The 27822-nt window shown below is 39.9% G+C and overlaps 2 protein-coding genes across 6 annotated transcripts in view; one reads left to right on the top strand and one right to left on the bottom strand.

Annotated features, from left to right (window-relative positions):
* The window catches only part of cpeb3 (cytoplasmic polyadenylation element binding protein 3), a 24406-nt gene extending 14362 nt beyond the window's left edge, over positions 1–10044 (bottom strand). For 2 of the 5 annotated variants that reach the window (XM_089011763.1, XM_089011765.1), the window contains exons 1-3: positions 9657–9809; positions 7605–8434; positions 3755–3908 (exon numbers count right to left, since the gene is read on the bottom strand). In XM_089011763.1, coding sequence (XP_088867889.1) covers positions 3755–3908; positions 7605–8434; positions 9657–9741 — 1069 coding nt within the window. In that variant the 5' untranslated portion in view covers positions 9742–9809. Of the gene's footprint in view, positions 1–3754; positions 3909–7604; positions 8435–9656; positions 9810–9911 lie in introns of those variants that run through there. The other 3 variants (XM_089011767.1, XM_089011766.1, XM_089011764.1) reach the window with 3 other exon arrangements.
* A 900-nt stretch (positions 10045–10944) lies between these two features.
* marchf5 (membrane-associated ring finger (C3HC4) 5) lies at positions 10945–23190 on the top strand. The gene is made up of 6 exons (XM_089011768.1): positions 10945–11332; positions 14382–14584; positions 17651–17781; positions 19784–19967; positions 21140–21306; positions 22356–23190. Exons 1-6 carry the CDS (start codon positions 11289–11291, stop codon positions 22470–22472), a joined length of 846 nt encoding a protein of 281 aa, XP_088867894.1. The 5' UTR covers positions 10945–11288; the 3' UTR covers positions 22473–23190.
* The last annotated feature ends 4632 nt before the right edge of the window (positions 23191–27822 follow it).

Genomic DNA, 27822 nt, shown 5'->3' with positions numbered 1-27822 from the left:
GGACAATATCGAACACTTCTCGTCACATCTTTGATATTCAAAAACACAAACATACACAGATGCATGCACAAAACATAATAATCTAAAAGACCGAGCCATGAACAGAGCTACGGTACAAAAGGCAACCCCATCTGTGAGCGCTTACATGTGGTGTGGGGTGAAACGTCATCATTCTGGTTATTTTAGTAATTCCATTCACTCACTCGGCACAATAAAATACATTTTGTGTTGCCAAAGGACTCTGTAGTTTTTCAGAAACTCCTGCAATGTGATACCGGTGGAAGTGGGGCAATCAGGCCAGTCGTTAGTCAGAACAATAGGAACAATCAGTGGAGCTGCAGGGAGTAGTCCTCTGCTCCCCCCAACCTGAGAGCAGGGACCTATCCTAGCAGAGTCCGGCACCGCCGTGTCTGGACAGTAGGGATATATATATAGGGCCTAAACTACCAGTAAGACTTTAGTTTGCTGACGAAGTTTCTTGGATAAGAAGCGAAACGTCCGACACCTTCAAAGAAGTACAGATGACGGCTGAAGAAACCGCTCTTTCACAGCGTCTCTAATCTGTCTCGCTCTTCTCGTGTCATTTTTGGAAAAATATTTTCTTTCTACAGTTCAGCGTACATCCTGGTAGATAGCTGTAGATAGAACATTGACGCTGGACTCAACTGAACAGGACAAAATAAAATGCAGTCCATGTTTCACACCGGCACACCTGGCTGATTGACCCTTGCACACTGAAGCGACTTGCTGCAACGGCAAATCAACAACCGCTGGTATTCTTTTCTGGGAACACCAGAAACAAATGGATCTTTTCTGTACATAGAAAAAAGGTCTTAAATTATTGAGTTGGATGCATGAAAAATGGAAACAAATGTAGTTCTATTTTGATCAGTATAAGAGCCTGGCGATGACAATGATACAATGCATATATAGGATAGAATGGAGAAATGCAGCTGCTTTGCCCTACTAAAATGTATGGAAGGACCAGTGGAACAATGGAATAGTGCGAACAATACCAAGGGAAAGACTGAGAGTTAACTTTTCGCGTGAGTCAGAACAACATAGTTCCTTCCATGCACCCTTGGACCAATAACCCAGGATTTCAACATCAACATGGTGAAAATAAACGACAGAGAAGAGAATGAGGGTCAAAAGTTAGCAAAGTTCAAATGTGGATGGTCTTTCATAGCTCTTTCAATCCTATCTGGACAAACTAACTGTGTATTCACGATCGAAAGAAGACAAATCAACATATTTTACTGCCTGGGTGGGATTAGCCTAGTCATGATTGCCCTACCTGTGAATTTTCCATCAAATCAACTCAACACAATGACGTTGACGGCAGGATTTATTGAACATTAGTTGCAATCAAACGTTTTATTTCTTTTTTTCCTCTCTTCACTTCTTTTTATTTATCTAGCTATCCAGCTGTCTAGCTAGGTATCTTGCTAGCTATCTACCTAGCTAGCCATCTATTTGCTATATATCTAGATAGCTAGCTAGTTGGCTATCTACAGTATTAGCTATCTATTAGCTAGTCCCATCTCAAAACCCACCTATTTAAAATTGCATTTTCTGTGTAGCTCTCTCTCGTGTTTCTATTTATAATTGTATTTTATTTATTGCATTCTATTTGTGATTGTATTTTATTTATTATAGTACCTATGCTTGTCTGTGACTGTAAAGTGTCATTGAGAGCTTTGAAAGGCGCTTAAAATGTAATGTATTATTATTGTTAGCTAGCTTTCTATCTATTTGAGTTACTTCCGGGTTGAGTGAACGCTGGCTCGTGTGGCTGCCGCTGCTCACCCATATCCTGTGACTGTAAAGTGACATTGAGAGTTTTGAAAGGTGCTTATAAATGAATTGTATTATTATTATTATTATTATTATTATTATTATTATTATTATTATTATTATTATTAACACAGCCAAACCAACTTCAAACGTTAAATTTTGTTTCAAGTACAGAGATGTACTTGAACAGTACTGATGTGATCATCTCAGTGTAATGTGTTAAAAGGTTATGAGGTCAAGTCCAGTTTATCAGGCAAGCAAGCTAATATTGACCTTTCACCTCAACTTCATATAGCATGACCCTCTCTCAAAACAAGAGTGGAAATCCTGTCGACTTAGTTTCACCATGCATTGAAATTTTGGGGATTTGGATGACTTTATGTACAGGGTGACCATGTGGTCATGTTAATCTGACATACTCCACTCACACTTGACCCAAATGAAGCAAGAGTAGTGCGACATTTGTAAACATGCTTCTGGTGGCTACGATTCATTCGACATGTGTAGTTCCAGCAAAGCTTGTTTTTTTCCAGATAAAGACGTCACGTTAAGTCATATCTACAGACCAATGCTTTTGTCAACAATGTAGAAAGTCAAACAGCAGCAATATTTGTTCGCGCTCTCTACGTCTGATGGCTCTCACTTGCTCGCATTGTCCTTTCTAAAATACGAACAAAGATCGGAATCAATACTTCACTGGTAAAGCAAAAAAAAAATAGCGAAATACTAAATGAGTGAGAAGTTTGGCATCTACAGCGCAATCAGTTGAATTAAAGTATACAACAATAATGAATTAATGCAAGTTTTTAGGGATCTGGGGGGCAGTTCATGGTCAATTTCATAGAGAAGGCCAACGCCAGGATTACAAATGCAAATTTTCAACTTGACAGGAGAAATAGATTCATTTCTGAGCAATTTAAAGGACAACCGACACCATTTTTTTGTTTTCTAACTGACATCAGAAAAACGTTTTATAGCATCTTAAATACCTAAAACACGCAGGCTGATATTTTTAGTCAAATGCAAAACATCAATAAAAATGACTTGAAATGTCCTAAAACTACTTCAAAATGACCTCGAAATGGCGAGTTTAAGAAGGTCCCGCTCCCTTGTTCGTGACGTCACGCCAGGACGTCTTGCCTTGCTCTAGAATCAAAACAATGGCTTCAGATTCGGAGAAGATGCTTTCTTGTTACTCATCCAGTTATGAATATGATTTAAATAGTTCTGAAGAGGAAAGCATAAATGTTTGCAATCAATTAAAGAGGTCCTTCCGTCTCATTTTGAGGCGTCTGGACTCAATTGTAGCGCCCAGAAAATGCACAAGATGGCGCCCAAGCTCCGTTGGAAATGGGCTGATTTGTCTGCTGGGAATTTGTGTCAACTAGTATCAAATAGTAATCTTGGTGCAACACACAACGATTCACCATCGCGTTATTTATATCTTTTACTTGTAATTTCGCCATCAACACAGATCAACACGAAGTTTTCAGACCAAACAAAGTACCGCAAAATGCATTGTGTGTCCTTTTTCAGTCAGGGGTGTTCCTTCCGTGACGTCAGGAATCCCCACGAACTCAAAAACAAGACTTCATGAATATCAGCGTGAGTCTTAAAAGGTAAAATATAGCTATATGCGGTGGAATCTTTGTAAAATACGCTCAGTAGAAGTCATTTGACGTGATTTTACAAATTATGGACACAACTTGTCCAGAGGCGTCGGTTGTCCTTTAAGAGACTGTTTTTCTTTTAAATTGTAACCGCATAATATTATTTAAAAAAAATCATTACCATTAACATACACAAATGTAGTGGAGCGCTACACAAACAAAGTTTAGCTGTTTTGTGGTTGACGGGAGGAGTTTGCTGCAACAACCACAACGACATGCAACGAGACAAAACAAAATCCACAACCCATACATACAGTGTAAACACGGATGTATGAATTTTTCCTAACCTGCAATATGATTCCTCCACAAAATATCAGCGATAGTCATTGGTGGCCCATCAGCAGGGTGAGCTTTACCTTTGTCATGGTCAGTCCTTATCATATCCATTAAGGAATTCTCCAAAGAGTGCAAGCTAAATGCGTCAAAGGGACGATTCCGGTCCTACAATATAAAGTAAAAAAAAAAAAAAAAAGAGAAAGAGAGAGAGAGAGAGAGAAACAGAACAAGGATCACGACCTCTGTTGTAAAATTGCAAAATACTAAATGGACATAAGACAGATCAAAGTACCAAATATAATACACATAATAGTCCCGCCCCCTTGTTCGTGACGTCACGCCAGGATGTCTTGCCTTGCTCTAGAATCAAAACAATGGCTTCAGATTCGGGGAAGATGCTTTCTCGTTTCCAGTTATGAATATGATTTAAATAGTTCTGAAGAGGAAAGCATAAATGTTTGCAATACATTCAAGAAGTCCTTCCGTCTCATTTTGAGACGTCTGGACTCAATTGTAGCGCCTTGAAAATGCACAAGATGGCGCACAAGCTCCGTTGGAAATGGGCTGATTTGTCTGCTGGGAATTTGTGTCAGCTAGTATCAAATAGTCGTCTTGGTGCAACACACAACGATTCACCATCGCGTTATTTGTGTATTTTCCTTCTAATTTCGCCGTCAACACGGAGTTGTCAGACCAAACAAAGTACCCAAAATGCATTGTGTGTCGCTTTCTTCTCGGTCAGAGGCTTTCCAGACGTGACGTCACGTCAGGCATCTTCATCAACTCTAAAACAAGACTTCCTGACTATTCCGCGCAAGTCTTAAAACGTAAAATATATATGCGGTGGAATCTTTGTAAAACACGCTCAGTAGAAGTCATTTGAAGTGATTTTACAAATTATGGACACGACTTGTGCGAAGGCGTCGGTTGTCCTTTAAGTGGTTCGATGTAACAGAGAAGGCTCTGAAGCTGCTATCAGTGAAAACTTGGTCACACACCTTTTTTGTCTCTTCTTATCCTATGACAGATTACTAAACCAAGCTCCATATTTTGCCCTAGTGATTTAAAAGACGTTTACAGCTCAGTTTTTTGATCTTCTGACCCAATTCCACCATTCCCCCTTTGGAAACCAGAACAAAAATCAATATTATGTAGAATGTGTCAGGGTCAACCCAAGCGCTCACAGCTGATCAATCGCCTACTGTCTTTGTGAATGAATGCATTAAAGTGACATGTGTGCCAAAGGTGAGTCAGACCCGAGAGCGTCTCTCTCAGGGATTGGCAGCCAAACCCAAACAGTATTGTTTGCTCACCACCACCATTGTTACATTTTAGGCTGTGCATTCAAAAACGTTACTCACTCGCACTCTGCACCATACAGATAACAATCTGCCCACATGGTACAAACACTAAATACTTTAAAACGCTGAGCTTTTGGTTTCCGTGGTCTCCCCTTCTCAGTGATCAGTGTGGATGCATGCACACAGCAGGGGGGAGGGGAGGGGCTCGTCACGGAGCTCAATCTGGACTAAACATAACATTTTCTCCCACACAGATTTGAAATTTATTGTAATATAAGGACCCAAGGTGTCAAAACATAGGGTTACCCGGTCGTCCCTCAATAACTCAATATAACACGCGTGTGGGAGCTAATACTTAACCAATGCATTGTTTTCTTTATCTAATTTAGCATGATTGAACTTTAATTCCAATAGACACCTCGAAAGCAGATTCAAACAAAGGTTCCAAAAATATATGAATGAATATATGAATAAATATTTGAGCAAATGACAATGAATGTCACTTACAGTAACGTCATACGCACAAATATGACAACAACCAAAAACAACAAACCTTTGAAATAGCCGCAGAAGGATTAAAATCAAGTAAACGTCAGTGAAGGTCACTGGATGTAAAAAAACGTAATTAAAGCAAAATATATGTACATGTATGTAATATATTGTATATACTGTATATATATACTGTATATGATTTATCTATTTTTTTACATCCAGACCACAAACTGTCACGATATGGTTGTGACCAATGGGTGGCGCTGTCGGGCCGGCCTGCAGCTGCACAGGTGTTGGTCGTTCCAATCAGTGGCAGTTAAAAGGACTCCCGGCACGACCATTCGGTGTCGGGTCATTGTATGTGTTTGCTGCACCCTGTCAGGTTTGTTTCATCTTGGCAGATTTTTACACATGGTTTTCTTTGATACTTTGTACTTTTCTGTTCGAATGACTTTGATGTTTTAGATTTTGTTGCTGTCCTGCTGACTTTATTTGAATACAATTTGTCAAATACATCTTGCTGCTCCCTCCTGCTTGCTTTTTTTGGGATCCACAACCACCATCACCACCCTTGCAAACGGTGACACAATCAATTATTATTATCAACAAAACATAGTACCGGTAGTTGGTAATTGCACTGATTTTATTGTCTTTATAGCAACTATTTCATGGCTAATAGTCCTGAATTATGAGTCCCCCTATGTCTAAAAATGTATGAATACTTTTTTAGACAAATCCTAAATTATCATACCATCACGAAATCTCCATGTGTTTTCCATGACCACTGGACAACATTTGACTCCTTGTTCAATACTGAGAAGCTATTTGAAGGGATAGCAACTACAATGCATTCGTAACAGCATATCTCCGGAGATGATCATGTGACGTAAGCCTCACACTGATATGCTAAGAAGAATTCCATACATTCCGCACCTTTTAAGCGGCAGCCAACAGTCACACAGTACACAACCGAGCACGAGGGATGTAAGTAAGGCAGGTGGACTGTGGCTTTTGGAAAAACACTCAAAGCCTGATTTGCAAAAGGTTTGCATGTGCAAAAACGGGTACAAAACGTATTGCTAATGCAAATGAAGGTGGAAGATGATCGACTCACCGGATGCTGAATTGTGTTTGCCAAACGGCATCATTACCGGACAAGTTACTTTTGTATGCTTGTTTCCTCAGCATTAAACACTTGATGAGGAAGGTAACCTTCTTTCACCATCTTAAGAAAGGATCCCTTGTAGGTGCTTTCTCTGTCATAATTTTACCTAGTTCCTCATCAATGGTGTTTCGTTTAGCTGGGTTGATAGCTTTTTGCATCAAGTGTACAGATGACTTGTGCGGGTTGTTTGTCGGGGCCTGATTGATGGGATATTTTAACCTTGCAGTCTACACTCTGCCTTTGAACTATCAAAGTTGAAACTCTCTCACTGTCGTCTGCCTGTCTCTTTAATGTGTAAACCACCTCCCCCCACTGCTGCGTTCTTGACCAATCACGTGGCTTTAACTGAAGACTGGGGGCATGGAATAGAGGACAAAAACAGTCGGGTGCCATTTTCTTGTTAGGAAAACGGGCTCGTTCGCGAACGACACATCGCTCATTGTGGTCCTCTATGCGTATCCCGAAAAATAGTTTATATGCCAAGGTAAAATGTTCATAAATTTACCCTTCGTGAACCGAAAACTTCGTAAGCAAAGGGGTTCGGAAACCGAGGTATCACGGTACTCGCAACTACTGTCTGCAGCCACAAACTCCATTTCCCACTGTAGAAGAAGTAGTGCGTAACTCCAGCCTCTACTGTAACGCCTTATAAAGTGGTATGCCTTATATTTGGAAAATGTTTATATTTTTAAATATTATATTTGAAAAACTTTTCATACATTGAAGGTGTGCCTTATAGTCCAGAGCACCTTATCTATGGAAAAAGTTTGATAATACACCATTCAATGTGGGTGCGCCTTATATTCCGGTGCACCTTATATACCGGAAAATACAGTAATGAGTATATTTTGAGCATCTGTTGTATAGCAAATTAACCACATAAGGATATTAGAGTGTGTTTACCTGGAAAGGTAGTATATTGCTGTCAGTCCTGAAGGCACCGTCCTCATCCCAGGCTTTGAGGGCGAGGGGACTTGGTCTTGGAAATTTTGGGGGCGCAATAACATTGCTGCCATAAGTTTTTTTCATGGGGGAAATCGGGCTCACGGGAGAGGGAACTCCAACACCTACACCCACCACTCTCCGAGGGTCCCTGCCTGCCTGTAAAGCACTCCAAGGGTGGTTAGAGCCGGCGCTCCACCCGCCGTTTTGGTGATTATTCGGAGACGATACGGAGGAAGACGACCCTTTAGCGGCGTTCGTGATGGTCTGATAAGCGTGTCTCTGGGGGAGGGGGCCCTGGTTGGGGCTGAGGGGTGATCTTCTCTGCTGCGTCGGTGGTTGATGTTGTTCAGACTGAGGGGCGAGTCCCATCTGGGGTGAGAAATTACCCCCGAAAACCGCGTTGACGTGGTGGGGGAAGTTCTGGAAAAGCATTGTCCCGTTAACGGAGGGTATTCCCTGGTAGAAGCTTTCATCCACGATATTAGTGTTTCCGGTGGACCAAGTACTCCCGAAGGACGTGGACGGGGAAGAAATGAGACTTTCGGTCTCCTGTGGCTGCTGGTGGAAGTTCAAACCTGGCAGGATTGGTGACTCCATCGACAATTTGTCCCCGGTTCCGGTCCCGGTTGATGGATTTTCAGACCCCGATGATGAGGACGAGGGCTCCAATGACAAGGCCGGGGGGGTACTGGAAGAGGGAGGAGGGTCTATTTGCGTCGGATCTTGCTGATGGTGAGCCTGGGTTGTGTTTTTGTCCATCAGTAAATCATCCTGCATGTTTTGAAGAGCTGCAAAGAGATGTATTTAACATGTACAGTAAAGTCTCGTTATATCGATATCGGATATATCGATAGTCCCGGTTATATCGATACTATTTCTATGCACGCACGGAGAAAATTGCATGCAAACAGGGTCGGATATATCGATAGTCCCGGTTATATCGATATTTTTTCGGACTGTCTTGAATATCGATATAACAAGACTTTACTGTAATTGTTATATTTAGCCAATCGCAGAGCAATTGCAGAGCCTTTCCTAGTGTCATTTATTTGTAAAGCCCATACGGCGATGACCAGAAAATAAACACACTTTTCAAGAAAATCAAGACGATTCATAGATGCCACGAATGTCGCAGAACATATACTGTATGTGGACATAGTCGGATTTCACGACGTAGCGGTTTTTCCTTCCACGCAGGAAACTCTAAACTGAAACATGAACCTGAATTGTGTTGACATAAGACCCCCCCCCTGTGCTCATTTGCATATGTCAGTAAATACAGCTGCCCTGCAATAAGATGAAAACGATGCATGCTGCTCAGTTATTAGGCCGTCCATGAATTGACATACTTTTTATTAGTCAGTCCAAGCCAAAAATGCTGCACAGTGACGCGCCTTGAATGCTTTATTAATGCGCATGGATGCGGTTGTGTGCTTTGAGGGTATTATATATGATGGATGGACAGAACCGTCTCAGTTCCAGTGCAAAAACGTCCTGTGAGGCTTTATATTATTATTTATTATTATTATTATTTATTAATTATTTTGCTATAACGCAGATGGGGTTTGCAGTGATACAGATGCAATGGAAAAACGGTTCGTTTGATGGCAATATCAAACCCGATACAACTAATGCAGTTTAGCGATTGAGATATAAAATAATACACATTTCGATTAAACAATTTACATTCGTGAAACGCAAACATCATGGCCTACAATTATCACCACCTCAATTCGCTTATGTGTAATAACTGCATCAAAAAAATCGAAACGCATCGAAATACACCCAACTGTAGAAAACAAATGCCAACAATAATAATGCGGTCGGAAAAAAAGTAAATGTTTACCTATGCGATGTTTAAACCAATAAAACAAGTCATGAACATCGTCATCATCATCATAACAAGCGCAGACGCGTTGATTGGTTTTACATGACAATAAAAACAACTATAAATCAAATTTACACGCTGTGTGATAAGAATACATTTCAAGGTAGTCGCATTGCACACACCCTGGCAGTTAATCCGCGATTCCACCCCAAGAAGAGTGCTTCCAAGGTCACCAGAACAGCCCAATGTCCTCAATCCCAAACGCATTGCCACAACATGAATTTACAAACAGCTTTTTCGCACACTAATACAGACGTGCGACACATATCGTGGACCTGCCTTGCCTTGAAATCTCCCTTTAATCCATGCGTGTCCACAACACAAAACGACTCAAACAGCATGCACCACAGCCGTTTATCAGTGTACCGCCAAGTTACCTTGATTATTCACCCTTTGGGGAATCGGAGGATGAATATATTTCAGTGTGTCTCGTCTAGGTTTAGAAATGTCAAACGAGCAACCCTTGGTCCGAGGCAGTCAGCAGTTGCCTCAACAGCTGATTGACTGCGGCGCATGGATGGTGCCGCAGAGGATCTTGGGAGTTGTGGTTTATGGTTATACGCCGCTGATGTGGACTACAACTTGATTCCCGTTGTCCATACCTGTCAATGTATACATTTTCCCCGTGTTTTACACGTTTTTTTATCATTACAAATGATGTACGGCTTACTGCAACTTTTAGATGGGATTTTTTTCTATTGTGAACCAGTCTTACAAAGACCATTTGGCTAAATGAAATGTCTGTGCAAGATCTCAGTCGTACAGGAGTGGTCCATCGATGAGAAGGTTTCAAATTTTCAAATTTGTACAGATGACGGCTGAAGAAACCTAAATGAAATGTATTATTATTATTATTATTATTATTATTATTATTATTCATCTCAACTGCTGCTGCCGATCGCTACTATTGTCACCGCAACCAGCAAAAGTAATCCTCAATCGTGTATGTATATTTTGTATAGGATTGATAAAAGCATAACGTGCACATGCGCGGTAAACTGCATTTCCGCTTATGTTAGCGTTTTTTTAAATCATTTTAAATAATGTAAGGTGTTTTAAAACTTTTATACGAGAATTGTAATAATTTATAAAGGAAGCTAATAGCCAAGATTAACAGGTATGCGTTGACACTGATTGCATGAGCAACAATGTGTGAGTGAATATACAGTATTGTAAATTAAAATTGATGTTCTTGCCTATTTGCAAATCTTGACAAAAGAAATAGAAACACAAAACAATGCAATAAATGTGATTGTTTTATATGTACATGATATACATATGTATTTGTCATTCTGATATAAAATAATTCCCCATTTCACCCATATAGTTGATAAACTACATTTCCCATGTCAAGACGGAAATAAAATGTCGCCTGTCAATGACGCAATCAAGCATGGCCGTAATGCACTGCTCTGCGTCACCGACGCTTGTCATCAGTTGGGGTCAGGCGTTCACAACGATCAACGATGTTGTAATATCAGAGAAAGACAACCTGGCCTGAGCCTAAATAAAAATGTTTATTTGTGGTAGTTCGCAGAGTGCATTGGAGAGATAAATAACGCGCTATGACTAGGAACACAAAGAACTAGTAGCGAGCAACTCGCGTCAACACAAAGGCCTCCATAGCTTGTTGAGCTGGAGCCTATTCCTGCTGCCCGTCTTTTAACGGGCTTTTCGTTTTTTATGTTTCGGTTCAAATTAAGTCATCGGATGTACCAACACGGCGTCTAAACCACACACTTCTTTTCTCGATCATGGCGGATGAAGATGCGGTGGTCTTGCAGCAGAATCTTGACAGGTGAGTGTTTGGCTAGCATGCTAACAGCAGGGGCGTACCATATCCGATCGAAAAATAGCCAAACAGCTGACGAATAATGATACTTTCTACAGTGACTGGATTTTTAACCAAGGTTATGTTTGTATGAAACTTCAAATTTCTCTTGTGTGTCTTATTGGCGAATAATTGTGAAATTGTCAAGAGCATTGACTACTCTTAAATCTGCGTAAACTTTATCTTGTAAAATTTCCTCATCCGCGTTCAGCGCTTTTGACGCCGTCTGCGTTAAGCAAGGATTCATTTCATTTGACCCGAGCCACGTGGGATCGGAAATTCAGTCGGGACAACAGCAAAGTTTCAATTTCCAAGACTCCGCTTAAAGGACAACCGACGCCTCCGGACAAGTTGTGTCCATAATTTGTACAATCACTTCAAATGACTTCTACTGTGCGTATTTTACAAAGATTCCACCGCATATAGCTATATTTTACGTTTTAAGACTTGTGCTGAATATTCAGGAAGTCTCGTTTTTTGAGTTGGTGACGATGCCTCCCGTGACGTCACGTCTGGAACGCCCCTGACCGAGAAAGCGACACACAATGCATTTTGGGTACTTTGTTTAGTCTGGAAACTTTGTTGATCCGTGTTGATGGCGAAATTAGAAGGAAAACACATAAATAACGTGATGGTGAATCGTTGTGTGTTGCACCAAGACTACTATTTGATACCAGCTGACATAAAATCAGCCCATTTCCAACGGAGATTGTGCATTTTCTGGGACGCTACATTGGAGTCCAGACACCTCAAAATGACACGAAAGGACTTATTTAATTGATTGCAAATATTTATGTTTTCCTCTTCTGAACTATTTGAATCATATTCATAACTGGATGAGTAACAAGAAAGCATCAACTGGCTATATGCTAGCTAGCTAGCTTTTCTCTCTATTTGAGTTATTCCGGGTTGTTGGCTATCTATTAGCAATCTACTAGCTGACTAGCTAGCTTGACCTTGAGAGTTTTTAAAGGCGCTTAGAAATTAAATATATTATTATGTTATTATTATACACATATCAACACGCGAGTGGCTATATGGGTATCAAGGTGGCTTGCTATCTAGCTAGCTATCAATCCATTAACTTGTATTAGTTAGCTAGCTTTTCTCTCTATTTGAGTTATTCCGGGTTGTTGGCTATCTATTAGCTATCTACTAGCCGACTAGCTAGCTTTCTGTCTATTGACTACCAGCTTGAGTGAACGCTGGCGCGTGTGGCTGCCGCTGCTCACCCACAGAAAAAGATCATCCTGTTACTGTAAAGTGACCTTGAGAGTTTTGAAAGGCGGTTAGAAATGAAATATGTTATTATTATTATTATGTTATTATTATGCACATATCAACACGCGAGTAGCTATATGGCTATCTAGGTGGCTTGCTATCTCGCTAGCTAGCTATCTAGCTATCTATCTATTAACTGGCTATTAGCTAGCTAGCTATCTTTTCTCTCTATTTGAGTTATTCTGGGTTGTTGGCTATCTATTAGCTATCTACTAGCTGGCGAGCTAGCTTTCTGTCCATTGACTAGCGGCTTGAGTAACAAGAAAGCATCTCTGAATCTGAAGGCATTGTTTTGATTCTCGAGCAAGGAAAGACGTATTGGCGTGACGTCACGAACAAGGGGGCGGGGCCTTCTGAAACTGAAACTTTCTGAAGTCATTTTGTGGCAGTTTTGGGACACTTTGAGTCATTTTTATTGGTGTTTTTCGTTTGACTAAAAATATCAGCCTGCATGTTTTGGGTATTTTAGATGCTATAAAACATTTTATTGATGTCAGTTAGGAAACAAAAAAATGGTGTCGGTTGTCCTTTAAGGAATTCTCAACCTTCCGCCTGATTTGTCATCAGATTTATTGCTGACTGTAGTGGGTAGAGACTTAGTTTCATTTTTCCAAGAAATGAAACACAACCTCACACTCGTAGCAGACTGCATTGCACAGATTACCAGCAATTACTTAGAAACACTTACGTAGTGTGGTGTAAAACAGGTTTGATATCACAAGTAACACAATCCGGAAATTTCCCCTAAAATTATCAATAAACAATAGCGACATTCCCTGGCGTATGCCAGGGAATGTTGTTGTATTCAGCAATTGGGAAACCACCGTTGGCAGTAGATGACAAATAACAAGTAGGCAGAATCATGAATGTGCTTAGTTGTGAAAGCGGGGAATTGATGTTTATGTTTTGTAGCTACCGTCAAAAGAAATGTCACGGGAGAAATAATCATTTCTCATGTGTAAACAATTGCAAAATATTTTGACAGTCATGGCTATTTTATATATTTTAAAGGACAACCGACGTCACTTTTTTGTTTCCTAACTGACATTAGAAAAACGTTTTGTAGCATCTAAAATACCCAAAACGACGTCACGCCAAGACGTCTTGCATTGCTCGAGAATCAAAACAATGGCTTCAGATTCGGAGAATATGCTTTCTTGTTACACATCCAGTTATGAATATGATTCAAATAGTTCTGAAGAGGAAAGCATACATGTTTGCAATCGATTAAAGAATTTATTCTGTGCCATTTTGAGGCAACATTGGGGGGAAATGGATCACCAAAAAAGAGGCAGAAAATAGCTACCGAGCTCCTGTGAGGAATGAATCAGCCCGTTTCCACAGGCTGATAAATTCCTTATATGGAGTTTGGTTGCCCTCTTCTGGCTATTTTTGGTGCAACATGACGTTTTCAGACCAAACAAGCACAGCAAAATGCATTGACGTGATGGAAGGACTGCTACAATGTGTCCTTTTTTTCGGTCAGGGGCGTTCCTTCAATGAAGTCACGTACGGACTCGTCACCAACTCAAAAACAAAACTTCCGGAATATTCAGCGCGAGTCTTAAAACATAAAATATAGCTATATGCGGTTGAATTTTTGTAAAATACGCTCAGTAGAAGTCATTTGAAGCCATTTTACAAACTATGGACACAACTTGTCCGGACACGTCGGTTGTCCTTTAAGTTGTGCTTTGTCTTCATCCGACCTGTTGTCCCTATGTGTGTGTTTTAGAAGTTGCTGGGTATGCTTTGCAACAGACGAGGATGACCGCACAGCAGAGTGGGTGCGTCCATGCCGCTGCCGGGGTTCCACCAAGTGGGTCCATCAGGCCTGCCTACAACGTTGGGTGGATGAGAAGCAGCGTGGCAATAGCACAGCACGCGTAGCCTGTCCGCAGTGTAATGCAGAGTATCTCATTGTCTTTCCCAAACTGGGTAAGTGGCGAGCACTTGGGTATTTTGCATATTGATAGTTTTTTTAAAAAAAAAAAAAAAACAGCTTTCTGCATCCAGACTTGTCTAAGAGAAGCAGGCCCAAATTTGCAAAATTAGCCAGATTCTGCTCAATATGCATTTTTTGTATCCAAAAATGGAAATATGAAAAATGTATGTGTTGGGGCATTAATTCCCAGGAATGACTGAAGTCGTCCGCTATCTATCTATTAACTGGCTATATGCTAGCTAGCTAGCTTTTTCTCTCTATTTGAGTTATTCCGGGTTGTTGGCTATCTATTAGCTATCTACTAGCTGACTAGCTAGCTTGACCTTGAGAGTTTTTAAAGGCGCTTATAAATTAAATATATTATTATGTTATTATTATACACATATCAACACGCGAGTGGGTATATGGGTATCAAGGTGGCTTGCTATCTAGCTAGCTATCAATCTATTAACTTGCTATTAGCTAGCTAGCTTTTCTCTCTATTTGAGTTATTCCGGGTTGTTGGCTATCTATTAGCTATCTACTAGCCGACTAGCTAGCTTTCTGTTTATTGACTACCGGCTTGAGTGAACGCTGGCGCGTGTGGCTGCCGCTGCTCATCCACAGAAAAAGATCATCCTGTTACTGTAAAGTGACCTTGAGAGTTTTGAAAGGCGGTTAGAAATGAAATATATTAATATTATGTTATTATTATTATAATACACATAACATGCAAGTAGCTATAAGGCTATCTAGGTGGCTTGCTATCTCGCTATCTAGCTATTAACTGGCTATTAGCTAGCTAGCTATCTTTTCTCTCTATTTGAGTTATTCTGGGTTGTTGGCTATCTATTGGCTATCTACTAGCTGGCGAGCTAGCTTTCTGTCTATTGACTACCGGCTTGAGTGAACGCTGGCGCGTGTGGCTGCCGCTGTTCACCCACAGAAAAACTTCATCCTGTAACTGTAAAGTGATGTTGAGAGTTTTGAAAGGCGCTTAGAAATGAAATATATTATTATTATGTTATTATTATTATAATACACATAACACGCAAGTAGCTATATGGCTATCTAGGTGGCTTGCTATCTAGCTAGCTAGCATGTCAGATGAGCATTCATTAGCAGGAAAGAAAACGCTGCAATATTGCACGTAGAGCACATGACCTGCAGTCACGCTCCCTTGATGAAAAGAAATGACATTCAAAGATCACTTGTAAATTGCACCTGTCAGAGCAATGACATGCAAATGCAATTTCAGTCAGTTTTGGCATCTTTGTGTCAGCTCAGTCTGCAAGAAGGTTCCTTAAAGTAAGGCCTTTGAAAGAGATGAAAAGAACCCATCATTCAGTTTGTCAAATTCACTTTATATATACAGTGGGACCTTGGCTTACGAACTTAATTGGTTCCCAGACAGAGTGTGTAAGGCCGAAAGTGTGTATCCCAAAAATTAATTTCCCATAGGAAACCATTAAAATGAGAAAAATCCGTTCCCAGGTCCCCATAAAGCATAATTTTCTACTTTCAAATTTTCTAAGCCTTAAAACTACACAAAATATACCTTATTTTATGTATATAAATGTGCTATAGTATTATGACTAAAGAAATAAACTGTACTGTACAATAAAGTCACTTTATTTACCTTTTTATTTACGTCGTTTATGGCTTGATGGAATGGAGTGTCCGGTTTCCTCAGCATTAAACACTTGATGAGGAACATAGGCTTTTTCACCATCTTGACAAATGATCCCTTGTAGGTGCTTTCTCTGTGATAATTTTATCTAGTTCCTCATCAATTGTGTTCTGTTTATTTGGGTTGATTTTCTCACCATTTAACTTGTTTTTTTTTTCACTTTTGTTTTTTTTTGTTTTGTTTCAAGCCTTATACATTACATCTTTGTTTTGTATACACAGTCTGTTGTGAAGTATTCCTTGTTTGTAATGATCAAATGATTGCTCATCCGGCGCCATCACAATATGTTCGGATTAACAGAACTGCCGGACAGGCAGCCTGACACGTATACACAGTCTGTTGTGAAGTATTCCTTGTTTGTAATGATCAAATGATTGCTCATCCGGCGCCATCACAATGTGTTCGGATTAACAGAACTGCCGGACAGGCAGCCTGACACGCACATGCTGCTGAAAGCGCTGCAGTTTTAAGCACCCTCCTTTTTAATTATCTCAATTACAAAGGGCAAAGAAATACTTCTCTTGATGTTCTCTTGATGACTCAAGGCAAACCCTTTTTCGTCTGTGGAAGGAATACTCGGTTTATCATCAAAATAAGACTAAGGCATCAAAATTAGACTTGATTTAATGTCTTTTTGACTCAACTGTGGTCTTTGGGGCCTCACATCACTCATGGGCTAATTGTAGCAGCTACTTTTGTCAACACAGTTTGTCCCGTGCTTTTTAAATGTTTTTTTTTAACAATATTAGCACTAGATTTCCTCCACTTTTATTCTTCTCCTTTTTTGAATTTGCATGTCACATAGCGCCTCAATAAACATAAGCTCTCTTATTTGCTATCTAGCTGGCTAGCTAGCTATCTAGCTGGCTCGCTCTCTATTTGTTATCTAGCTATCTAGCTAGCCAGCTCTCTATTTTTTTGTTACAAATTTGTCCAGGCTAGCTTTCTAGCTAACTGTCTATTAGCTACCTATTAGCTATCTGGCTGGCTAGCTATCTAGCTAGCTACCTATTCGCTAGCTATCTATTAGCTAGCTATCTTGCTTTCTATCTAGTTGAGTTAATTCCGGGTTGAGTGAACGCTGGCGCGTGTGGCTTCCGCTGCTCGCCCACAGAAAAACATATCCTGTGACTGTAAAGTGACCTTGAGAGTTTTGAAAGGCGCTTAGAAATGAAATGTATTCTTCTTGTTCTTGTTCTTGTTCTTCTTCTTCCTCTTCTTCTTGTTGTTCTTGTTCTTCTTCTTCTTCTTCTTCTTCTTGGTCCTCTTCTTCTTGTTCTTCTTCTTGTTCTTCTTTTTCTTATTCTTCCTCTTATTATTACTATTATTATTATTATTATTATTATTATTATTATTATTATTCCTGAGTTTTGATATTTTGTCCCATCAGGGCCTGTGGTCTACGTACTGGACCTGGCCGACAGGCTTATCTCCAAGGCTGGACCCTTTGCAGCCGCCGGCATCATGGTGGGATCCATGTACTGGACTGCCGTCACGTACGGCGCCGTCACTGTCATGCAGGTGTGAGAGAAGAAAGAATGAGAATGGATGGTCTTTTAACTTTTAACAAAGTCCTCATCTTTTTTGGGGGGGGTGTGCTTCTTTTGTTCATGTTCTGTCTCAAGTGGTTTTTGACTCTCATTATGTAAAGAACTTATCCAAGGAAGTTTGCGCTTGTCGGGTTTTAATTCATTCACTGCCATTCGGGAATTTTTATTGGGAATTGTAAATATGATGTAGAGCGCCATTCCCGAATTTGTTCGGATTTTGTTTTTTTCATGCCTAAGTGTCAGAATTTGCCTTTTTTCCATGTTAGCGCTTTGTTCCAGCTTCAGTCACTTCACAGTCACAGGGCAAACTAGATAGCTAGCTAGCGAGCTAATAGATAACTACCTAGATAGCTAGCCAATAGGTAACTAGCTAGATAGCTAGCCAGCTAGATAGCTACATGTCCAACTTTTTCAATCATCGGTGAGGAAGGAAAGCACTAATGATTCTTCCGATAAAGCACTGGACAGACCTCTGGCAATGTTTTTTAGTTCCACGAGGAGGTAATTTCCCTTTTTTCCATGTTAGCGCTTTGTTCCAGCTTCAGTCACTTCACAGTCACAGGGCAAGCTAGATAGCTAGCTAGCTAGCTAGCTAATAGATATCTAGCTAGATAGCTAGCCAATAGGTAACTAGCTAGATAGCTAGCCAGCTAGATAGCTACATGTCCAACTTTTTCAATCATCGGTGAGGAAGGAAAGCACTAATGATTCTTCCGATAAAGCACTGGACAGACCTCTGGCAATGTTTTTTAGTTCCACGAGGAGGTAATTTGCCTTTTTTCCATGTTAGCGCTTTGTTCCAGCTTCAGTCACTTCACAGTCACAGGGCAAGCTAGATAGCTAGCTAGCTAGCTAATAGATAACTAGCTAGATAGCTAGCCAATAGGTAACTAGCTAGATAGCTAGCCAGCTAGATAGCTACATGTCCAACTTTTTCAATCATGGAATCAGGAAGGAAAGCACTAATGATTCTTCCGATAAAGCACTGGACAGACCTCTGGCAATGTTTTTTAGTTCCACAAGGAGGTAATTTCCCTTTTTTCCATGTTAGCGCTTTGTTCCAGCTTCAGTCACTTCACAGTCACAGGGCAAGCTAGATAGCTAGCTAGCTAATAGATAACTAGCTAGATAGCTAGCCAATAGGTAACTAGCTAGATAGCTAGCCAGCTAGATAGCTACATGTCCAACTTTTTCAATCATCGGTGAGGAAGGAAAGCACTAATGATTCTTCTGATAAAGCACTGGACAGACCTCTGGCAATGTTTTTTAGTTCCACGAGGAGGTAATTTCCCTTTTTTCCATGTTAGCGCTTTGTTCCAGCTTCAGCTATTGTTGAAGCGCTTTATAAACCAATATGTACTGTATGTATTGCATTGTATTTTGGACAGCCGCCCTCATTTCAAGCTCATATAACTCCAGACTTGTATAATTTAGGAATCAACTTTTTTTCTGAAGAAAGAAGAGTGTCTACGGTTTCTTACGCTGCATTGAATATGTAGTCCTAAAAGTCAGTATTCTGTGAGTCCTGGAATTCGAGTGACAATGACAAAAACCCTGTCACTGGACTGGACACGTTTTTGCACATGTCTGGCAGCGAATGAGTTTACAATCCTTTAAAAATGTTCAAGGATAGTGAGCAATCACCCTATTGGTGAACATTTTTCTGGGTGATTCACATTTATTGAAACCTCATGAGCCTGAGAAAGGAGATACTTTCTATTTACGCACTCTGACACAGATGGTAGCCGTCCATTTTAGCCAATGGGATGCCAGGATGTTGCTTAGCTTTAGCTGTAATAATAATAATGGTGATTATAATGATGCGTTCAAGAAACTTGGAGTTGCGAGCAGCAACGCAATCCGGTGTTTTTACCGTAAAATGTATTTTGTAAAAAAATATTTTCCTGTTGTTTGTAACTTTGTATGATGAGACAGGAATTTATGTTGTGATTAATATGTTGTCTTATCTGCAGGTTGTGGGCCACAAAGAGGGTCTTGATGTTATGGAGCGGGCCGACCCTCTTTTCCTTCTCATTGGCCTTCCCACCATTCCTGTTATGTTGATCCTTGGCAAGATGATCCGGTGGGAGGATTACATCCTACGCCTGTGGAGGAAGTACTCCAACAAACTACAGATCCTCAACAGCATATTCCCTGGTTAGTAATGTGTAATTTTTGTTTTTTCGTCTTGAGTGCCAATCATGATGCAAAATGGCTTCCGCTACATTTTGTGTGTAAGGCTCCCCACCTTACGCTCGAGATACGTTGCGAGCGGTCGTTCGTAAGGTGAATTTGTTCGTAAGTTGTGTCAGTGTGATTATTTTTTATGGAATGTATGTCGATGAAAAAAAAAATATATATATATATATATATATATATATATATATATATATATATATATGCATTGGGGAGACAAAAATTCTAAAAAAGACAATCAACATCGCAGGGATAATACTAGTGGGCTTCAATCTGCAGTACATATGTACATAAAAGCTAGCAACCACACATTTGACGACAACACGGTTAAAATCTTAGTGAAAGAAAATTGATGGTTTGAAAGGTGAGTAAAATAAGCCATTTTTCTAAAACAGCAAAACCCTTCACTAAATCGCCATGTGTGAGGTTTAATTTGGATCGTGCTTACAACACACTTCTGAGATCGTTACCACATAGGCTTAGTTATGCTGATGAGATGATACCAGAGTAAATGGGGCAATCAGGCCAGTTGTAGACCATAATCAGTCAGGACAATAGAAGCACAGACGCTCTAACAGTCGTAAAATAAATTCATAGCCACTGTAGTATGACGACATATATACTTGGGTCTTCAGTAAGCCGTTACTGAAGCTGCTGGCACGTAATTACTGACTTAAATGCCAGCAGCCATTACATTTTGTTATGCATCGCGTCCTCCTGAAGCGTCAACTGGGAGGAGGGCTGTCCACCCCGCCCACATACTCTACGCTAATCGCAAGCGAGCTCGTCCGGAAAAAAGCGCCCAATACAAAATCTAATTTACAACATTTCTTGACATATCGTACCCGCAAAAATGTTCGTATGGACCGTTATTCGTAACTCGAATGTTCGTAAGTTGGGGAGCGTCTGTACTGACTAATCACCAGGGTAAACGTTGCCTTCAAGTGACAAACGGCTTAAAGCAAGCACTCTTCATTCTTCATTGGTGGACTGGATCCGGCCCCCGGGCCGTAGTTTGCCCACCTCTGCTCTATCGAACTGATTTTTACCTATTATTAGTTAACAGGCTTTTACTGTAATTACTTTCACCATCACACCTCAGGCTAAATTGTCCATTATGTGTCTCTCCACAGGGATCGGCTGCCCGGTCCCTCGCATCCCGGCCGAGGCGAGCCCCTTGGCCGATCACGTCTCGGCCACCCGTATCCTCTGCGGTGCGCTGGTGTTCCCCACCATCGCCACAATTGTAGGGAAGCTCATGTTCAGCAGCGTCAACTCCAACCTGCAAAGGACCATCCTGGTACGTGCAGCCACAAATGTCTCCCACACACACACACACTTTTGATATACAGTGATACCTCGGTTTACGAACCCCTTGGCGAACGAATTTTTCGGTTTACGAACTTTACATTTATGAAAATTTTACCCTGGTGTACGAACTATTTTTCGGGATACACAATGAGTAATGTGTCGTTCGCGAATGAGCCCGTTCTCCTAACAAGAAAATGGCAGCCGGCTTGTTTTGGTCCTCTATTCCCCGCCCCCAGTTGTCGGTTAAAGCCACGTGATTGGTCAAGAACGCAGCAGTGAGGGGAGGTGGTTTAAACATTAAAGAGACATGCAGACAACAAAGACAGAGAGTGACAAAATGGATAGAAAACAGTGAAATGTGGACTCGTTTCAACTTTGATAGTTCAAAGGCAGAGTGTAGACTGCAAGGTTAAAATTCCCATCAGTCAGGCTGTACAAATAACCCGCACAAGCCATCTGTACACTTGATGCAAAAAGCTATCAACCCAGCTAAACAGAACACAATTGATGAAGAACTAGGTAAAATTATCGCAGCGAAAGCACCTACAAGGATCATTCCTCAAGATGGTGAAAGAAGAAGGCTACGGTCCTCATCAAGTGTTTAATGCTGATGAAACCTGCCACTCCATTCCATCAAGCCATCAATGACCGTCACAAAGGTAAATAAAATGACTTTATTATAAAGTACAGTTTATTTCTTTAATTGTAATACCATAACACATTTATTATACATACAATAAGGTATATAGGTTCATTATACATACAATAAGGTATATTTTGTGTAGTTTTTTTAAGCTTAGAAAATTAGAAATTAGTAAATTATGTTTTATGGGGACCTGGGAACGGATTATTCTCATTTTAATTGTTTCCTATGGGAAATTCATTTTTGGGATACACACTTTTCGTCTTACACTGTCTGGGAACCAATTAAATTCGTAAGCCAAGGTATCACTGTACAGAAAAGACCATTTCATGTGACGTACAAGATGAAGGCTATATAAAAAAAATGTTTTTCGTCAAACCGTTCCTTTCACACAGGGAGGTATCGCCTTCGTGGCTATCAAGGGGGCCTTCAAGGTGTACTTTAAACAACAGCAGTACATGAGGCAAGCCCACCGCAAGATCCTCAACTTCCCCGAGCAGGAAGAAACCTGAGAAACCCGAGCAAATGCAAACCAATGATGGTTTTTTTTGTGCCTCATTACGACATATATCGCCGTAATGCTGCCAATTTTTGTTTTTAAACTTTTGATGCTTTTGTGTGCTGAATATGGACAACACACACAAACACGAACACTACAGAATGTGTACACACATCAGCAGTGATGGCATTTTTTTTTTATACATTGTATTTTAGAACACTTACTGGAATAGTCCCCTTTGCCAAGGTTTGCATTGCTTCGTTTTGGAGTCATGTTTGGGATGTATAACTGACAAATAACATGTTAAAATTGGTGTTAAAACACAACCAAGAAGCATGCTAAAAATCTTGATGCTTTACCTCCTCTAACTGCTCCCAAAACAGCCTGTGAAGAAAACTTTTTTGGTCATGTTCTAGGCAGCCTACATCTAATAAAAACAGACACAAATGTTCCACAAGTAGGTTTAACTGCTTGATTTTCTACGAAAGTACACGAGGTTGGACTTATGGCTACAAGTGCTATAAGTTGCTTTTTTTTCTCTCAGAGGAGACTGTCAAACTGTTATTTTATTTTGAAAAGACACAGACCGGGAATATTTAAACTGCATATGTAAACTTGGTGAATTTTTTTCTGCACCCTCACAGTTTCTCATTTCAGTTTTCTTCAGTATCTGTACTGTGAAGAAATGTATTTTTTCAAATAAAACGCTGATGTGTTGTAATATTTACAAATGACCACCATGTCTTGTCCCCGTCGTAAAAAAACCCCAACCATGTATAGTAAGGTGTTTTTGACCAGAAAAAAAGACCATGCATTGTTAGCCGATTTTAGCAAGAAAAAAACAACCGTGTAAAGTAAGGCGGTTTTAACCGGAAAAAACGACCATGTACAGTAAGGCGTTTTTAGCCAAAAAACGAAAAAACGACCATGTATAGTAAGGCATTTTTAGCATTTTTCGGCGGGAAAAAAAATGTATAGTAAGGTGTTTTTAGCCAGAAAAAAACGACCATGTATAGTAAGGCATTTTTACCATGTATAGTAAGGCGTTTTTAGCCGAAAAAAATTGAATCGAATAAAATGACCATGTATAGTAAGGCATTTTTAGCCGAAAAAAAGACCATGTATAGTAAGGCATTTTTAGCCGAAAAAACGACCATGTATAGTAAGGCGTTTTTAGCCCCAAAAAACGACCATGTATAGTAAGGCGTTTTTAGCCGAAAAAACGACCATGTATAGTAAGGCGTTTTTTTGCCGAAAAGACGACCATGTATATATAGTAAGGCATTTTTAGGCAGGAAAAAACGACCATATATAGTAAGGCGTTTTTAGCCCAAAAAACGACCATGTATAGTAAGGTGTTTTTAGCCAGAAAAAAACGACCATGTATAGTAAGGCGTTTTTAGCCAAAAAAACGACCATGTATAGTAAGGCATTTTTAGCCGAAAAAACGACCATGTATAGTAAGGTGTTTTTTTGCCGAAAAGACGACCATGTATAGTAAGGCGTTTTTTGCCGAAAAAAACGACCATGTATAGTAAGGCGTTTTTAGCCAAAAAAACGACCATGTATAGTAAGGCGTTTTTTTGCCGAAAAGACGACCATGTATAATAAGGCGTTTTTTTGCCGAAAAGACGACCATGTATAGTAAGGCGTTTTTTGCCGAAAAAAACGACCATGTATAGTAAGGCGTTTTTAGCCCCAAAAAACGACCATGTATAGTAAGGCGTTTTTAGCCGAAAAAACGACCATGTATAGTAAGGCGTTTTTTTGCCGAAAAGACGACCATGTATAGTAAGGCGTTTTTAGCCGAAAAAACGACCATGTATAGTAAGGCGTTTTTAGCCCCAAAAAACGACCATTTATAGTAAGGCGTTTTTAGCCGAAAAAACGACCATGTATAGTAAGGCGTTTTTAGCCGAAAAAACGACCATGTATAGTAAGGCGTTTTTTTGCCGAAAAAAACGACCATGTATAGTAAGGCGTTTTTTTGCCGAAAAGACGACCATGTATAGTAAGGCGTTTTTTGCCGAAAAAAACGACCATGTATAGTAAGGCGTTTTTAGCCGAAAAAACGACCATGTATAGTAAGGCGTTTTTTTGCCGAAAAGACGACCATGTATAGTAAGGCGTTTTTAGCCGAAAAAAAACGACCATGTATAGTAAGGCGTTTTTTTGCCGAAAAGACGACCATGTATAGTAAGGCGTTTTTTGCCGAAAAAAACGACCATGTATAGTAAGGCGTTTTTTGCCGAAAAAACGACCATGTATAGTAAGGCGTTTTTAGCCGAAAAAAAACTACCATGTATAGTAAGGCGTTTTTAGCCGAAAAAAACGACCATGTATAGTAAGGCGTTTTTAGCCCCAAAAAACGACCATGTATAGTAAGGCGTTTTTTTGCCGAAAAGACGACCATGTATAGTAAGGCGTTTTTTGCCGAAAAAAACGACCATGTATAGTAAGGCGTTTTTTGCCGAAAAAAACGACCATGTATAGTAAGGCGTTTTTAGCCGAAAAAAAACAACCATGTATAGTAAGGCGTTTTTAGCAGAAATAACGACCATGTATAGTAAGGCATTTTTCGGCGGAAAAAAACCACCATGTATAGTGAGGCATTTTTAGCCCAAAAAAACGACCATGTACAGTAAGGCATTTTTAGCCGAAAAAAACGACCATGTATAGTAAGGCGTTTTTTTGCCAAAAAAACGACCATGTATAGTAAGGCGTTTTTTGCCGAAAAAAACGACCATGTATAGTAAGGCGTTTTTTTGCCGAAAAAACGACCATGTATAGTAAGGCGTTTTTTGCCGAAAAAACGACCATGTATAGTAAGGCGTTTTTAGCCGAAAAAAAACTACCATGTATAGTAAGGCGTTTTTAGCCGAAAAAACGACCATGTATAGTAAGGCGTTTTTTTGCCGAAAAGACGACCATGTATAGTAAGGCGTTTTTTTCCGAAAAAAACACCATGTATAGTAAGGCGTTTTTAGCCCCAAAAAACGACCATGTATAGTAAGGCGTTTTTTTGCCGAAAAGACGACCATGTATAGTAAGGCGTTTTTTGCCGAAAAAAAACGACCATGTATAGTAAGGCGTTTTTAGCCAAAAAAACGACCATGTATAGTAAGGCGTTTTTAGCCAAAAAAACGACCATGTATAGTAAGGCGTTTTTTTGCCGAAAAGACGACCATGTATAGTAAGGCGTTTTTAGCCGAAAAAAAACTACCATGTATAGTAAGGCGTTTTTAGCAGAAAAAACGACCATGTATAGTAAGGCGTTTTTTAGCCGAAAAAACGGCCATGTATATAGTAAGGCGTTTTTAGCCGAAAAAACGACCATGTATAGTAAGGCGTTTTTTGCCAAAAAGACGACCATGTGTAGGAAGGCATTTTTAGCCCAAAAAAACGACCATGTATAGTAAGGCGTTTTTTGCAGAAAAAACGACCATGTATAGTAAGGCGTTTTTAGCCGAAAAAAAAAACTACCATGTATAGTAAGGCGTTTTTAGCAGAAAAAAACGACCATGTATAGTAAGGCGTTTTTAGCCCCAAAAAACGACCATGTATAGTAAGGCGTTTTTAGCCGAAAAAACGACCATGTATAGTAAGGCGTTTTTTTGCCGAAAAAAACGACCATGTATAAGTAAGGCGTTTTTTGCCGAAAAAAAAAACGACCATGTATAGTAAGGCGTTTTTTGCCGAAAAAACGACCATGTATAGTAAGGCGTTTTTAGCCGAAAAAACGACCATGTATAGTAAGGCGTTTTTAGCCCAAAAAAACGACCATGTATAGTAAGGCGTTTTTTAGCCCAAAAAACGGCCATGTATATAGTAAGGCGTTTTTAGCCGAAAAAAACGACCATGTATAGTAAGGCGTTTTTAGCCCCAAAAAACAACCATGTATATAAGTAAGGCATTTTTAGGCAGGAAAAAACGACCATGTATAGTAAGGCGTTTTTTTGCCAGAAAAAACGACCATATATAGTAAGGCATTTTTAGCCGAAAAAACGACCATGTATAGTAAGGCGTTTTTAGCCGAAAAAACGACCATGTATAGTAAGGCGTTTTTAGCCCAAAAAAACGACCATGTATAGTAAGGCGTTTTTTAGCCCAAAAAACGGCCATGTATATAGTAAGGCGTTTTTAGCCGAAAAAACGACCATGTATAGTAAGGCGTTTTTTGCCAAAAAGACAACCATGTATATATAGTAAGGCATTTTTAGGCAGGAAAAAACGACCATGTATAGTAAGGCGTTTTAGCCAGAAAAAAACATCCATATATAGTAAGGCATTTTTAGCCGAAAAAACGACCATGTATAGTAAGGCGTTTTTAGCCGAAAAAAAGACCATGTATAGTAAGGCGTTTTTAGCCCGAAAAAATGACCATTTCTCGTGAGGCAATTTTGACCAGAAATATATAGTTGGGCGTTTTTAGCAAGAAAAAAACACCATGTAAAGTAAGGCGTTTTTGACCAGAAAAAAAAAAACAACCATGTATGCAAAGGCGTTTTTCGCCAAAAAGTGTGAAGTCAGGCGTTTTTTAACTGAAAAAAAAACCCACCATGTATAGTATGGTGTTTATCGCCGGAAAAAAACGACCATGTGTACTAAGGCGTTTGCAATTTTTGAACAGTCCAATACTTGTAGTTAACATCAAGAATACTGTATAACAGCAGAGCTCCTGTGCAACATAATGATTTCATCCAATCCAATCCAATCCAATGATCCAATCATCTCTCAGGAAACAGTATCATTGTGAAACTCATCAAAAGCACGTCAACAATTGCTGAATAAATTCCATCTCAGCCGCAAGCCAAGTTAAAAAAAAGTTTTCTTGTCCAATGCACTCAAATGTTGCCTCCCACCTATCAATCACCAGGATTGTGGTTAGAAGACACATGAAAGAGTCGCATCATACTTCCAATGGGACCTACAACAGAAAAGTCAATTGTGACGTGGTATGACAAACACACAAGCGCATGCCAGAGAAAGATGGCAACCATTTTATCGAAACTTACTGGTAATGCCAGTGCTTTTAATGTTCCTTCACAAATGATGCAATTTTAACTACAGTGATACCTCGGTTTACGAACCCCTTGGCTTATCAACTTTTTAGTTTACGAAGGTTAAATTTACGAAAATTTTACCTTGGCATACGAGCTATTTTTCGGGATACACACAGAGCTGCCACAATTTGTGATGTCGTTCGTGAACGAGTCCGTTCTCCTTAGAAGAAAATGGCAGCTGGCTTGTTTTGGTCTTCTATTCCCTGGCCCCAATCGTCAGTTAAAGCCACGTGATTGGTCAAGAACCCCGCAGCTAAGGGAGGTGGTTTAAACATTAAAGGGACAGGCAGACGACAGAGG

Source organism: Hippocampus bargibanti, linkage group LG13 (genome assembly GCF_051943395.1).
Source record: "Hippocampus bargibanti isolate YZ-2025 linkage group LG13, ASM5194339v1, whole genome shotgun sequence".
NCBI lineage: Eukaryota > Metazoa > Chordata > Actinopteri > Syngnathiformes > Syngnathidae > Hippocampus > Hippocampus bargibanti.
This window is presented reverse-complemented; position numbering and strand designations above follow the sequence as displayed.